We start from the raw sequence: 15,960 nt of genomic DNA on the forward strand, positions 1-15,960 counted from the left end.
CTGTAACCTAGGAGAGAGAAATGCACAGCCATTTTACCACCTTTACCAAGGCTGAGCTTGTGCAAGGATGTATGAAGGCGATACTGTTTTCGTCCTTCCTTTGATCACAACCATAATTCTCTGATGTTCAAGAGAGAACAGAAGCTGAGAGGTGAGTTTGATATTTGATTTGCACCTCCTGCTGAGACCAGAGATCATAATATGGGCTGATATTATCTGGGAGAAGCTACCTAACTTTAGGCAATACAAATGAGCTTTGGGCTTCAGAGGAAAAGCAACAAGCTAATACCGCTTGAAGCAAGCAGTAGCCCCACCATTCCTTTAAAAAACCTCTAACCTTGAGGAAGTTAATAATTATCACTAATTATGGTCACTAATACCCCCCTTTTTGGGTGTTGACCATATATGATTCTAGGACTCTTGGAGGAAACTGATTTTAGACCTATTTTAAGCAGGTTACAGGTCTGGTTTTGGTGCCAAAATCACCCTGGTTATCCTGATATCCCTATTCTGGGATAGACACAGGGAAAATGCAATTGTTGATTCTGCTGAACCTCTCAGTGGGTTTAGATTTCATTTATCATTGTATCCTCCTGAAGTAGTCATATGAATTAGCAGTAGGAGGCACAATGGTCTTTCTGTTTCCATTTGTGTCTGGTACCAAAAGGCAGTTCTGGGGAACTGCATAGCATTTTGCTGTGGGCCTCACAAAGATTCTGTGCTATTTAAAAATCTATATGAAGCCGCTGAGAGAGAACATCAATATGCAGGTGATGTTCAGTTCTGTCTGCCTAAAGTATGTACATCAGGAGAGGCAGTGGGTAAATTTAGTTTGATTAGATTAAATCATTTGAGGGACCAGTCCTTCTAGTCTCTTGCCTACAAGCAGGACAGAAATGGAATCAGCGGCACAGTGGGATGGGAAACTTTTGGCCCTCCAAAGCTTGTTAAACTCCAATTAGCTCCAGCTAGCATGTCAGGGATGATGTGAGTTGTAGCCCAACATGAGTCAGGGGTTCACACATTAGCTACTTCTGGTGTAAACAGATAGTAGGCTGGAGGGTGTTGTGGCAGTAGGAAAAGGGCATCTATGGAAAGATTTAACCACCCACCAGGGTTCGGCCCAACATTGGGGGGAGCCCAGTGCGTGTGTGTGACATCATGTGTGTGGTGCACATGATGTCACATGGTGGGAGGCCCAATGGGGCCTGGTGCACCCTCTGAAAGGCCTAATGGGGCCTAGTTGCAGCCATGGGAGGGCCCGACAAAGCCCGTTGCAGCTATGGGAGGGCCCAATGGGGCCTGACTGACTGCGGAATATTGAGGGGGCCCGGCCCCCTCATAGAATTTTTTTTGGGGGGGCCTCAGCTCCCCATAGATGGCGTGCCAGCCACCCACACTTCTTGTCCACTGAAAATCATTGCCTTCTGAAGCTACTTTTCCTTATTAAAAGTAGGAATAAAGTATGTTCCCATGCAAACGTGTGTAACTTCTAGTTTAAGGCCCAATACAGTGGTATACCTCGGGTTAGATACACTTCAGGCTTCATACGCTTCAGGTTACAGACTCTGCTAACCCAGAAATAGTACCTCGGGTACAGAACTTTGCTTCAGGATGAGACCAGAAATCGTGCTCCGGTGGTGTGGCGGCAGCAGGAGGCCCCATTAGCTAAAGTGGTGCTTCAGGTTAAGAACAGTTTCAGGTCAAGAACGGACCTCCAGAATGAATTAAGTACTTAACCCGAGGTACCACTGTATGTTAAAGGTCTGATGAACTAAGAACAGGCACCTGCTAGTGCCACCTAATGGTAATGTATTGTAAGAAATGACATTCTACCTAGCTGGGATTTTAAAGCCGTCATAGTTGTGACAAATTTATTGCTAATATTATGTTCATCTCCTGGTCAGTCATAATCTTTCTGCTTCACTCAGTCTACTTGGGCCACTATGTAGCTCTTTACACAGCTTTTGTACCATGTTTATATTGGCTAGAAGAGCACTGTATTCCTCCACTGTGGCATCTTAGGTGCATCAGGAATATTTTATGAAGGATATGATGAGACTGGAGCTTCAGCTCACTTAGTCCAAGCCTTAGATTCTAAGGTTTTGGGTTATTCCACATGTATGTATGCATGCAACAAATTCAGAGCTAAAATACCCCCAAGTTCTGCACTGTCATGTTACATTTGCATGTATTCGCTCTTCATAATTCATTCTAATTGTTCCTCTTCTGCAAATGATGGGAAACAATTAGGAGCTATAGCTACCTTCTGAGTCGTGGAATCTTTTTCTACCTCAGGCTTCTGAGGCCCCTTTTCCAGACAAGCATCTTCCTATTAAGAAGGCCTAGATAATCTCATCAGTCCCAGATGGTATGTCTAATGGCCAGGGATGATGGGAGTAGTAAACTCTACCACTGCTCTTTTCCCTAAACTGTTGGTTTGATTTGTTTTTAATACTACAACCCACCCTGGGACCTTAGGGTGACGTGGGTTAATAATTACGGTATATAATAAATGCTATGACTTCTATAGTACAGTACCATTCCAGAGTATTATCTGGTGATGATAAAACAAAAAAATGAAAGAGACCACACTCATTTCTGGCAAAGGCTTTATTTTAATTATAAAATGGCAAAACGGAATCCCCAGAAATGACAGATCCATCACTTGGACCAAGACTCTGCTCTCATACAAGAGCGGATTCAGGTTCCCCTGCCCACTGTCAGCCAGTTTAGGCTGCAAGTGTATCTATCCATTTACACACATATACATGTTTCATTTTTTATAAATACATGGGACTGAGTGGAATGCTGCGTGTGAACATGGCTGTCCTGTCTAATCGTTTTAAAACAAGCCCTTGACTATGGAATATCCATACTCAGCCATGTTAACTGGTAGGGGGTAGAAGATATAACAGGATAATTTATGTCCTAAAATGCAGCTTCTTCTAGAACTTCCCTAGATGCAGAGGCTCTAAACATTATTGCACACAAGTGAAGAAAGAGCCTACACACATTACAGAACAGAAACAGGCTCATCTCTTTACTGGAAACAGCAGCGGGGGACAAATTAGGTTCCATAATGCAAGAGGCATCAACTACTTTCAGTCCCAGTGAAGATGTCCAAAGCTGCAATCCTATATGTACTTGCTTGGGAGTAAGGCCCATTGAAATCAGTGGGACTTACTTCTGAGTAAACATACACCAGATCACACTGCACATTCCTGAAGTTGTGGGAAGGAAAGTGCTTGGAAGGGTGGTCAAGTAAGTTCCAGGACTTATTCCACTTCTCCATCTGGCCAGATGCACCTGTCAGCTGGAGAAAGGCATGTAGGAAGGAATAGAATAGAAGGAATGCTTATGATACACAAAGGTAAAAACAAACTGCTGGCATTTCTCAAGGTGGAAACCTAAAACATGCTTACTACAAAGTATGTTCAATTGAACTCTATGGACTCAAGTAGGAAATAAATAAGCTTTGGTTGTGGTTGTAGAAATGGAAGGAAAAAACTTAAGCATAGAGTTGTTCAGTGCTCTGGCAACCTTCAGCAGGATGGTTTTTTAATGGTTACTAGACTTGCTGTTCTTCTCTCCTACCACAAACCCCCATCCACTGCAATAAATGAGAGGAGACAAGTGTGTTTTTACAAGCAGAAGATGATCTATTGAAAGAACATTCAGGACCAGATTTACTGCTACCCTACTTCACACATAGAAATGGCCATCAAAACAGGTTTAAAATGCTACCAGCAGAAAACATGAGGTTGCCAGGTGGCAATCTGGAGATCTTGTCCAAAGGTTCTGAAGCAGCAGAGGAGGTTACCCAATTCCTTCACCACTCTTTTCAATCCCTTCCTTTACTGCCTGCCATTGGAAGAATTTCATACCAGGGAAGAGATGAATGGTGGTGGCATTGGGGCAAGAGAGTAGCCTTTCCTGCTGCCTCAACCTAAGGGCATACACACCACCTTCCCAAATGGTAATCTAGCTGCTTATTTAGGGCTGTATTTTAGATTAACAAATTATTGAATACTGCTGTATTTTAGGGCACATGTGAATATTATGACTGAGCATTAACAGAGTCCCCCTGTTCCTACCATGTATGAACAGAAAATTAACTGTGCATCTTTCAGGAGCATTAGTTTATTGGGGGGGGGGGAATGAGCCTATTGTTAAAAAAAGAAAGGGCATAGAGTTGCTTGGTATTCAATAATGAATTGATAATGCTGAATTTGCGGAAGGCCTTTATTAGGCAGACAGGGCATTTTCAAATGGTAGCAGCCATTGCTCCATAATGCTTCCTTGAAAATGCTCTTGAGAGGGAAGAGAAAAGGAGGGGAAAGAATGATCCTTTTGCTTCTGTTCCTGAATAGATGACCCTCCAAATATAATCTTCAAAAAATCTGGAAGACATGATGTTTTGGACTATATGTGACTTTTAAGCAGATGGTTCAGAAATGTACTTAGACCGACTGTGTCTCTTTGTTTGCAAAAGCAGCTGCAGGGGCTCCTGATCCAGATTGAGACCATGGTGTGGGAAAAGTTCCTAATCACTGAACAAACATGGCATGGTCAGTCCAAGCAAATATTTTTCAATCATGTTCTTAAGACATGTCTAGTTTGAGAACCAAGCTCTCTCTTCCTTAAATACTGGGTGATAATATTGGTTTTGGACTTCATTCCAGAGCAGCTATTATTTAGCAATTAACAGCCTATGTCTTACCTTAAAGAAATAATTGTGATAGAAGGTATGTAATCAAACAGACTTTTCTGTTTATATACTTTTCTGTTTAACATGGGCAGACTGCTGAGGAGGTGAGATCCCAATTCTAACACATTTTTCTTCACATAGGGCTAAAAATGATTTGCGGGGATGATCTCACCTGACACTGGAGAGAACATACACAGTCTCCAGTCTAGTTTAGGTACTGCAAGACTTGAATGTCTTGCAGTCACTCATACCCAGAATTAGAAATTTATTCAGTAGTTTACCGTAGAAATTACTGCCATAAAGGAACTAACCTATATTATCAAATTAAGACAGAAATTAGTTTACAGTGACTGTTTTTAGCTTTCCCCCTCCTACAAAAGAATTAAAAGAACATTCAAGCTTAGCACTGAGTTAGTATTAGGAACTTCAGTGTTGCAAGACTCACACCTTTTGGGTTATTTCTGCCAGAAATACACTGTAACAAGGGTAATGAAAATAAGCAAGTCTTGCGAGGAATGGCTTAGACTAGCATACTCGGTGCCACTCGCATTACTTAAGTTGTGCAATAGGTTTCCTAATCTCCACTTTCTCAGCAAGGGATATTTCAAAAGCACCCAAACATAACCAAGACAAAAACAAATTTAGTAAGTAAATATGCTATTTGACTTTATGACCATTTTTCCCCGGTAGCATTGTATCACATGCAATCCAGTAAATGCTCTCCCTGGAAAGTCTGGCGCACCATCTTGCTGTTAACGCTGGCATGAATGATAAGATAGGAATCTAGTACACTGGAGTTTAAAAAGTAAATGCCGTGGTGAATTGAGGCACTTTCCACCAGGTATGCTAGCTCTGTCCATTATGCCTGCTGAAATTATTTCCTCCAGGTGGCTGGATCTGAATAGAGTCGAGGAGAGGCCGTAGAGCTTGTCCAAAAGGTCTGAAGCCACAAGAAAGACATAAGGGATGGTTGGGGAAGAGAGAATTTAAGTTTTCCAAGCACTCTGAACACAAACGGGTTCTCAACTAAAATTAAAAACAAAGCTGCTTATAGAGAAGAATGAAGGCAAACTACTAAGGATGTTCCTATAAAACGATACATGAGCTGAGCCGAGCCCATGCCACTATTTCATCCATCGGCAAAGCAGATGGAGTGTAAAGGAGATCAGCATAGGCCTCACTTGTAACACCTAGAAGTGCAGCGGCACAGAAGCAATTCTTTGTCAAGTCCACCTTTAGGGCAGGGGGTGGACCATCTGTGCCTCTTGGTTGTAGCGGCAGAAATGTCTGGGTTGGTGTGCATTACTCAAAAACATGTTGCCATCCCAAACTGCAGAGCCCCAGGGTTGCTTGCAGTGTAGTATTGGCTGCTGGAGCACAGAACATAAGCTGCATGTTGCTATGGTGGCAGGTGCCTGTGAGCCTAAAGTTATGCCCCAGCCTCCACTGCAACAGGTATGGGGTTTTGCACCTCTCCATTTGTGCCTCAGCTGGCAATGTAATATGCTGAGAATTGTGTTCCAGCATTCTCCCATATTGCAAGCCATATTGGGGAATATTTGTTTCAAACTGCATGCTGCATCTACTTTCCATGGCTATGTTTTAGATGGGCCTAAACACATAACGGGGATGCGGGTGGTGCTGTGGGTTAAACCACAGAGCCTAAGACTTGCCGATCAGAAGGTAGGCGGTTCGAATCCCCGCGACAAGGTGACCTCCTGTTGCTTGGTCCCTGCTCCTGCCGACCTAGCAGTTTGAAAGCACGTCAAAGTGCAAGTAGATAAATAGGTACCGCTCCAGCGGGAAGGTAAATGGCGTTTCCGTGCACTGCTCTGGTTTGCCAGAAGCGGCTTAGTCATGCTGGCCACATGACCCGGAAGCTGTGCGCCAGCTCCCTCAGCCGATAAAGCGAGATGAGCGCCGCAACCACAGAGTCGATCACTACTGGTCCTAATGGTCAGGGGTCCCTTTACCTTTTTTTAGACACATAACAGGGTGTGTAACCCACTGAACCCTCTACAGATGTACTTTTCAAAGCAATGCAATGCTTGTAATGCTCGTGAGCTAGTCTAGCCCAAAGCAGACAGGACTGAAAATTGACAATACTCCTAACTAATGCAACTAACAACCACATGTTCCAACAAGTTTCATGTCCAAAGAAGTCCAAGGTTCATCTCCAGCCACTGCTATGTTTCCACAGCGTTTTGAGTAAGTCACTTCAAAAATAACTTTGGTAAGAGCTCCTACTATTGTTTCTCTGCCACCTGCCCCCACAACTTGTTTGTATTATAAAATAGCCAAAGTCCTAAAAGTTGTGATGGCTCTTTAGAGAATTACATTAACTGAGATGAAATAGTACCCCTCTTAGGCTTAAACAACATGTTACAATAAGCATGCTTTTTAGAAGCATGCTTAAACCAGCCACTTTTATTTTGATGAAAAAGCAGCCACAAGGACCTCAAACATATTAGGGCCCTGCCCTGGTTTCCTGTGACAAATAGCCTTCCCTGAAAGTGCTGTTTATTGCAAACATCACCTCCAGGGGCAAATAGAAGCCATGGAGGAAACCAACACAGACCCCCAATATTGATCGGGAACATGTTCTGGAATGGGGCCCTGCAGTTTCTTTGTTTTTTTTTGGAAAAGGGTTTTTATCATAGTTTAGATCTTAGTGTCATTTGGTTGCAAGTCAGTCTGAAAGATATATCTGTATTCCAAGTTAGTAAAATCTGTGCCATGTCCTCAGTATTCCTGAAAAGCCATGGCTGTTAAATTTGGCATCAATAATATGGATGTAATAAAAAAGAGGACTCTACTTACGTTGCAAGAACTTCAGATGGAAGGTCAGTGATGTAGGAAGGGATCTTCCTCCCTGTCAAGAATTGTGCCACTTCATTGCTGAATGTATTGCAGTTATGGTCAAAAAGGTTATAAGCCTCTCCTCTGTGACCCCAAGAAAAAGAAGTTCAGAAAGAATAATAATGAATGAATATAGCAAGACTGACCTCTTTCAGAGGGATTACAGGAATATATACTCTGTGTGTGTGTAAGTAAAGCTAATTCACCCCATAACACTCAGACCTGTGTTAAGAGCAGCTATGCAGGGGGAATGTCAAATGGAAAAGCTAGAGGTGATATTTAACCTGTTTCCTGCTTGCGACTTTGCACCAAATTGGCCTCTCTTCATTTGCTTCCAAATGTATATTTGCCTATTTGGGAATCTGGAATGGAAAGGCTACAAGCAGGAAATGAGTTAAGCATTCCATCCCCCAACCGCTTCTCCACTAAAAATCCTTTCTTCTCCAAATCATGTTTTAATACACAAAGAGTGGTGGGACTTCAGTTTATGTGCAGTTCAATACACATCTCAGTTGTGTATTGAAGTACAGAAACTATTTAGAACTCACCATTCTAAGATTATGACACAATTCTATATTAAACTAACCATAACTCAACAGTGAAGCAGCTTGGCAGGGAGGGGCATGGGCATCCCTATCAACAGGAATTACATGCAGTCACCAGAATAGAATAGAAACAAAGCAGCATTCTCTCACCGGAATATAGATTCACCCAATGAGGACAAGTATTCCAAGAACAGCTCTTCTGAAACTTCTGAGCATCCCAGGTCTACAATAGAGTCTGGGGGCCCAAGCAGAGTCCCACCCTGTGAAGTGTATATGCAGGAGGATATTCAGACACCAAGAACAATTTACCAGTCTCCTATGGGGAATATATAATGCTGAAATATTTCTGCACCCCCCCCAAAAAAATTGCTTACATCAATTACCATATTTCCCAAAACATTAGTAAGAGCTTATAGCAGTCAAATTCCAGAAGGACTCTTGCACATACTCAGTCTGGAGGTGGTGAACAGAAGCAAAAGATAAACCAAATTTGATTCCTACTCTGCTTTGTTGCTTACAAATCAGCTTTAAAAATTGTGGCTTAGTGGGGGCTTAGGACCTCAGTATCAGCTATGCGAGGAAAGCATTTCAGTTTTACTATACATTAAAATTACACCACGTTTGATTGAATAAATGGTTTAGAGCAGGGGTAGGGAACTGGATCCTGCTAATGGCCTAGATACTTATCTTCCCCCAATCATGGACCAACTTTAATAGGTGGGTTGGGACATCTACCTGTCAATCACCTGACATAATAAAGACTTCAGGTGACTGACACATGTCAAAGTTAAAAAAGTTGCTGTAAAAAATGATTAGCTGATCAACGGTTAGAACAGCCTCTTTTCAATATATCCCTTCAGTGCCAATGATTGGCACTGGGAGCACCTTGAAATAAGCTCCTTGTGGCGCTGTGGGTAAAACCTCAGTGCATAGGACTTGCCGATCGTATGGTCGGCGGTTCGAATCCCTGTGGCGGGGTGAGCTCCCATCTTTCGGTCCCAGCTCCTGCCCACCTAGTAGTTCGAAAGCACTCCTAAGTCCACGTAGATAAATAGGTACCGCTTTATAGCGGGAAGGTAAACGGCGTTTCCGTGTGCTACGCTGGTGCTGGCTCGCCAGAGCAGCTTCGTCATGCTGGCCTCGTGACCCGGAAGTGTCTTCGGACAGCGCTGGCTCCCGGCCTCTTAAGTGAGATGAGCGCACAACCCTAGAGTTGGACACGACTGGCCCGTACGGGCAGGGGTACCTTTACCTTTTAACTATCAGTCAGCTGATTTTTGATTAGAGGGAGTCCCTTTGAAGTCTCTGCAGAGAGGGAAATGCTCCTAAAACTGGACCATCTCCTCTGCAGCGAAGGCTGTTTGAAGTGCTTTGAATAGAACAACTTCCTTTGGAAATAAAATAAATGCTCCTTTTAAAAATGGCACTTTTTTTTTTCTCTTTCCAGAGGAAGCTTGTGCTGCCTCTTGTGGAGTGATTTCCATGTGCTAAGCACGGGGCTTGCAAAGTACCTTGAACAGCATTTCTGAAGTTCTGCCAATCAACTGACTGTTGGGCGCTTGGGAAGCGCTGTGAAAAAGGTTGTTCAGCAGTGCCTGCTAGTCTCTTTTGTTCAAGCCCCAACTTTACCTACCCAACACCTGACGTCCTATATGACCAGGTGTAGGGCAAGTGGGTGTGTCTTGGCTGAAATCGCATCTCAGGCCAGCTGAGGAGCCTGCGAGCTGGAGCTTTCCCACCCTTGCTTTACAGCATGATGTACTGGATGTTTGAGAGCCGGCCATAATGCACTAAATATTCCAGTTACTTGCTATTTTTCTGAATGGGATACAGAAACAGATCAACAAAAAAATATTGGGAAAAGTAAGAGAGGAAAAAGTAGGTATAGAAAAGAAGTTCCAAGACTTACAGGTGGACAACTGGCGATCCCACCACTACCATAGAAGAACTCATCTCTGTGAACAACTATGGAAGTGTGCCTGAAGGGGGTGGCAAACAAGACAGGTAGAAACATATACGTAGTGAGATACACCAGAGATTAAACATGACCAAGACTAAAAGTTATCTGCAGCCTCTAGCCTCATATAGTCCTATATCAATCTGTTTAGGAAGACTACTGAAAAACAAAAAAACAAGATCCTTACCTAATTTCAGACAGCATTTTCTGTCCTTACAAATTGTGAAAATAATTAATGAGTCTCTAATCAAAATGCCTAGAAAGCATGTGAATGAGCCCTTACTCCAAAAAGTGAGGCACCACCATCCAGCATTGAAAGGACCATGCAAAGCACCTAATAACACAGCCTAATTTGGTGTTGCTACTTTCCTGAACACTCATGAAATATTTGTGTATGCCATCAAATGCCAACAGCGTCCTTCAGCTCTCTATATTGGACAAACAGGCCAGACCTTACGCCAAAGAATAAACGGACATAAATCGGACATCAAAGGTATCTGAAGAAGTGTGCATGCACACGAAAGCTCATACCAAGAACTGACTTAGTTGGTCTTTAAGGTGCTACTGGAAGGAAAAAATTTTTTGTTTTGACTATGGCAGACCAACATGGCTACCTATCTGTAACTGGAACTCATGAAATAGTTTGTGTAGCACATAATTGTGGAAATGTTTTATGCTATTAAAACATCAATTAATGTTAAGTTTAGCTACTCACCAAATGCCATCCAGCTGCTTACCTGCATATAAAAAGAAAAGCACCATCAGCAGCTCAGTTTGCATGCTGCAATCTGTTACTCGCCTTCCATGGCTATCAATTCACATTTCCCTACAATACACTTACACGTAAACTCATAACAGTGCCTTTCTAAAAGAAAAAGCAGGAAAAATAGTGTTCTCTCCCACCCTAAAGTTGGTATTTAATGGAATTAGGAATAGCTTGTGCTCTAATCCCTGGGTTTTATGATTACAGGGGAAGAATTCAGACTTTCTGAATAGGACACAGTGCTAATTTCTGAAAGCAACATGTTTTACTTTACAAACAGTTCAGAAGATGAGACATGATGCAACTACTGTATTAGACTACAGATTTGCCAGGCTTGCAAACAGTTACTGGCCTGCAGTGCATATGAATGTCCAGATAACCAGGCAGAGCAACTTTTTGTAAACTTCTGAAAGGTGGTTCTTCTCACTTCCATTTAGAATGACAATTACTAGAGAAATTATGGGTGGGACCTGGGGACAAGGGTAGGCTGTGAAGTATAATGTGTAAAACTCTATCATGATGGTTTATTGTAAATGTTAACCTTTCTTATAGTACAAATCATGTAAGTTGACAAAGTATTTATTCCTGTCGTTTTTGTATTCACTTCTGACCATGCAGTTTGGAGTTTCTGTATCTTTAATATTAACCTTCAAAATACATCAAGTTTGAATACAACAGTGAAAGTACATTTTTTAAAAATTCTAACCTGGGAAAATCCCAGTAATATTCCCCCCTGCCCAATTCCCTATATTGCTGAGGCTTCAGTCCTGTGCCTGTGTACTTCATAGTAGGTATCAACACACAAGAGGCTGCAGATTTAGATTTAGGATACTTGTACTGGCTTGATGGTGGAGACAGAGATAGCTGAAACCAGTATAAATTAAATTGGAATCACTTATTTGTGTGAATCAGTTCTCATTCAGTTACCTAGTGGCTCCTTTTAATCTAGATTTATTGGGAAAAGGAATTATTGTATTTATCACATACAATATACTTCCCCTGTTTCTTGGGAAAGAATGCTGAATAACTTGCATAAGTCTGCAGTATAAAAGCAAAAGCCCAGCCTTAAGTAGAATAGAGTTCAGTGTGGGAGGTACTTATATTCCATGCAGGCTAAATCTGTTGTGAAACTTTCCTTGCTCATAGTGACAGTGCAAACTCAGATGTAGAGATTTCCTTCAATGAGCTTCATTAAGTTAACTCATTTTAGGATGCAAACTATTATTCTAAACTTTTAGTCTGTATGTATAAATGAAAAGCTTCTATCTCTGTAATGTTGTCCTTTAACTCTCCTGTCTCTCATAACTCATGACAGACCTATTGTCGAACAGAACTTTTGCAGTGAAATATAAATTTTGTAATGGAATTGCAGAACAATGTTATGTTCAGAAAAGTATAAAATACGTATGTTGCTTTTTGTATGCGAGCCTTCCTCTGCATACAGGCACATGTCTGAAGGAGTAATTTCTGGTAACTTTGCATACCCCTACTTCAATATCAAAAAGCAATCACACTCTACTTTCAGGTTGTGTGAAATTCTTCAGGTTGTTCCTGAAAGTGTCCAGGAATTCTCTCTAGAAATGTTGGACACTTGTGTCTGGGTAGTGTTGGGGGCCAATAAACTGAGGCTGAATCTTGATAAGATGGAGGTGCAGCGGGGTGAGCGGTTTCTGTCTCCAAAAACTAGGTGGACAACTTGTTCTGTGAGGGGTTGCACTCTCCCTGAAGGCACAGGTTCATAGCCTGGGAGAACACCTGGACTCTGACCCGTCACTGGAGTCTCCAGTGGCTTCTTGTCTATGAATGCATATGCCCAGATGGTTCACAAGTTATGGCTGTTCCTGGATAGCCTGAATTCAGTTGTCCATGCTCTGCTGACTTCCTGCAATGTGGGGCTGCCCTTGAAGATGGTGCTGCCTTGTTGGGAATGACCCATGACACGGCCTTTTGGGTGGCTTTTTGGGTTTCCCCTTTATGAAATGACCTCCCTGATGTGTTTTGCCTGTTTCCCTCACTGCTAACATTCAGGAGGACTTTAAAACCATTCGTGTTTACTCAGGCATTTGATGGCTTAAAAATACTGTTCTTTGTAACTTTGCAATTACTAGCCGTGTAGTACTAGCTTTACATGTTTCTAAGCATTTTAAATATGTTTTTAGTTTATTTTTAACTGTATTGTTTTACTGCTTTGGTGTTTGGTGCCCTGGACAACTTTCAGAGATAGAAATTTAAGGAAAAAATAGAAGGGAGAGCTAAGAATGTGATAAAAGAAGCATATTCTCATAACACTATATATTTCATAATGCAGTCCAATGCTTTGCTCCTATATTCTTTTCTTAGTTAAACCACATAAAAAGCACTACTTACAGCAAAGTAGTTAAAGTACTCTAGGCTTGTTAGATCTGTTATGACTAAGCATCTAGAACTACTTAATACCAGGAAGTAAATGATTTAGACCAGCAGCCCTTTCATCCAGACACAAACTCCTAACTGTTCTGTGCAGTACTAAGAATAGTCCTTACTTCCTCTGCTAGCTTTCTCCTCCATGAATTAAGACAAAAATGTGCATGGATAGTACTTCTGCAACAAAAGGTTTCCATGCTTATGGACCTAATGAATATTCAGACAGTTACTATGTTGGGGAAACAAATACCGTATACCAATTCTTTAGCCTAGAGGCAGGGCAGACACCACCGCACACGGACAAGACAAGTGTGATTCGTACTACCGGGGGGGAGTGTACGCTGGAAGTGAGTGCAGATCCTGTATAGCATATCATCCCTGATACGTTGAAAGGGTATAGTTGCTGCTGTTCCTTAACGTAACCCCTGTCTACCCTCCACCTTTGAGTTGTGCATCCAGCCCTCTACCTCCCCTTTGGGACGAGAAAACAGAGAAAGTTGTTCGGATTGCGAACAGGTAAAATTACCACTTTCCCTGTTACTTCGGGTCACCCTCCAAGCCCCGAAGAAGCCTCTTACGTAACATATGTGTGCGGGGGGCGGGGGAGGAGGAGGAGGGCGCCCGTTAAGGATCAATGTACTGTACATAACACAGACGGCGGTTAAGGATCAAGACCCACATCACCTTCCTCCCCACCCCGCGGCTGTAGGACCCCTGCCCGCCCCCTTCCCCCCCTCCCATTTGAGCCGTCAGCCACCCCCTTCCCCAATACATAATACGAGGAGGGCAAAGGCTTCCTCTCCCCCCACCCCAGGCATCATCTGACAGAACCCGAGGCGACGGACGGGGTCGTCTCTCCATTCCCCCCCCCCTCCCGGGGCTCCTCTCACCGAGCATGATGGGGCTGAGGCGTCGAGCCATGCCCTTGGACAGGTCGTAAACGTAGAGCTTCACCGGGTGCAGCATCGGGGGCGAGTCCATGGCATTGGCGGAGGGCGACAGAAAGAGGACGGAGGGGGCGACGGGGAAGGAAGCTCTTGACCGAGGCCAGTGGTAACGGTGGTTAGTGGGCGGCCGGCCGGGAAAGCGGGGAGCCCAGCCGGCCCGGCTCCTGCTTCTGCGGCGGGTGACAGCCAACTGACAGAAGGGGACAGAGAAGATGGGAGGAGGGCAGCGGGGAAGGGAGCGTTCGCCGCACGCATGCGCCGCCCCCAAAGGCGAATCCAGGTTGCCAGTCACGGCGCCTCTGTGAGGGAAGGGCGCTAGGCAGCCGGGGGCGGGGCCAGGGGGCGAGCGTGGTTTGGTTCCATGTGGGCGGGCATCGACGAGGACAATGTGACCAGAGTTCTTCGGGGCTATTGGTTAGGAGGCGGGGAGGAGGGCGGAGCGTATAGCCATTCTCGAGCAGTAACAGGTTGCATAGTGACTGGTGGGCGGGGTCTCTAACGCAGGGGGGGCATGACTTGAATATGTAACTGAGACGTAAAGGACCTCCGAGCGAACTTGAGGCTGCCAACCGTTCCATAGAAATAGGAATGATGAGAGTATCGAATTCCATTGTCTGAACATGGATATTCCTGGTTCCTTTAGGCTCTTCCCCCCCCCCAGGCGCACAGCCCACGGAAAACAATGAATAAGTGTAGGATTCCACGTAGCGGCAAAGACAGGGGTTCATGTTCTTCCTCATTTATTTCGTATTACGATGTGGTGGTGTTGTTGTTGCTTCTTAGAGTTGTTAATTGCCAAGTAGGCCGTTACATTTCATGTTTCATATTGGGAGGGCCCGCTTGGTCTAGGAGAGTGGTTTGTGGCCCTTCACTGCTTGCTATTCTTCCTTTCTTTACAAAAAAATATACCCCAGCTTTTCACCATCAGATCTCCAAGCGGCTTAAGTTAAAGCAATATACAGTGGACAAATTTTAAAAACATAAACCTTCAGGATTATTGCAAGTTAGCGGATTTTAGAAGGCTTAGTTTTTCATTCAGAAAACTCTCATGCAAGACACCTTTCAAGCTACAGGAAGAGTAAGTTATGCCCTTTCAGCTCAAATTCGGCGCTCAAGTTGTACATAGAAGCATTGCACGTTGCAAGCATTGCGTTTTAAAATGTTTTAAAACTTTTAGGCTGCAATCCGGTGCACACTTACCCGCGAGTAGGTCCCACTGAACTCAATAGGACTTAACTGTGGGTAGATAGGGATAGGATCCCGCTCCTAAGAGACATGTTGGAAAGGGCAGGACACTCGCCTTTGCTGCTACTTTTGGTTTTGTGGGTGGTTCGTTGCTTTCCAGTCTCAGCTAAGCGAAACTCCCCGAAACAATCATTTTATTTTGAATGACTATATGCAATCTTAAGTAGGTGGGGGGAGGGGGGAGGAGAACAAGCTGTAAAGGAGCCCGAAGTTGAGAAGTCAGTGTGAATCTCTACTTTTTAAAGTCTATGGTGAGTATTGATCGCAGGGCTATGGCGGGCACGTTTGGGATAAGGCGCAGCCTGCTTTCCCCTCCCCATTGGACAACTGCGCTGTTAGGGGCGGGGGTTAGGCGTGACTGACAGATTCCGGGTTTAGTAAGGTGTCGGGGACGAAAAGAGGCGCTCGGGGAAATTCAGGTAACTGCAGTTTTCCCGCCTGCTGGTTGCTGCTGCGGTGCAGCCTTTCCACGTCTGAGGGGGGCGCCACCCCCGAGCTGGTGCACTTAGTGGCCGTGGGTTGGGAACGGA

General features: G+C 43.8%; 2 protein-coding genes across 4 annotated transcripts in view; one reads left to right on the forward strand and one right to left on the reverse strand.

Moving 5' to 3' along the window:
* Positions 1 to 15,960, forward strand: part of XRCC6 (X-ray repair cross complementing 6) — a 30,669-nt gene continuing 14,709 nt past the window's right edge. The window contains exon 1 of one of the 3 annotated variants that reach the window (XM_079993932.1): positions 1 to 151. The gene's annotated coding sequence lies outside the window, so the exon portion shown is untranslated. Of the gene's footprint in view, positions 152 to 15,716; positions 15,850 to 15,960 lie in introns of those variants that run through there. The other 2 variants (XM_079993931.1, XM_079993934.1) reach the window with 2 other exon arrangements.
* On the reverse strand, positions 2,599 to 14,468 carry DESI1 (desumoylating isopeptidase 1). The gene is made up of 6 exons (XM_079993963.1): positions 14,129 to 14,468; positions 10,788 to 10,809; positions 10,025 to 10,094; positions 8,266 to 8,375; positions 7,532 to 7,654; positions 2,599 to 5,651 (listed from the first exon to the last, which is right to left on the reverse strand). The coding sequence occupies exons 1-6, from the start codon at positions 14,217 to 14,219 to the stop codon at positions 5,558 to 5,560; spliced, it is 510 nt and encodes a 169-aa protein (XP_079850089.1). The 5' UTR covers positions 14,220 to 14,468; the 3' UTR covers positions 2,599 to 5,557.

The sequence above is a fragment of the Podarcis cretensis genome, assembly GCF_951804945.1.
Source record: "Podarcis cretensis genome assembly, chromosome: 10".
NCBI lineage: Eukaryota > Metazoa > Chordata > Lepidosauria > Squamata > Lacertidae > Podarcis > Podarcis cretensis.

Coding starts and splice junctions, on each gene's coding strand:
- DESI1 (XM_079993963.1), bottom strand. CDS start 14,219: ATGGACTCGCCCCCGATGCTGCACCCGGTGAAGCTCTACGTTTACGAC. Junction 10,095..10,787: donor AAGCAGCTGGATGGCATTTG/GTGAGTAGCTAA, acceptor CACCCCCTTCAG/GCACACTTCCATAGTTGTTC. Junction 8,376..10,024: donor GGATCGCCAGTTGTCCACCT/GTAAGTCTTGGA, acceptor TACACTTCACAG/GGTGGGACTCTGCTTGGGCC.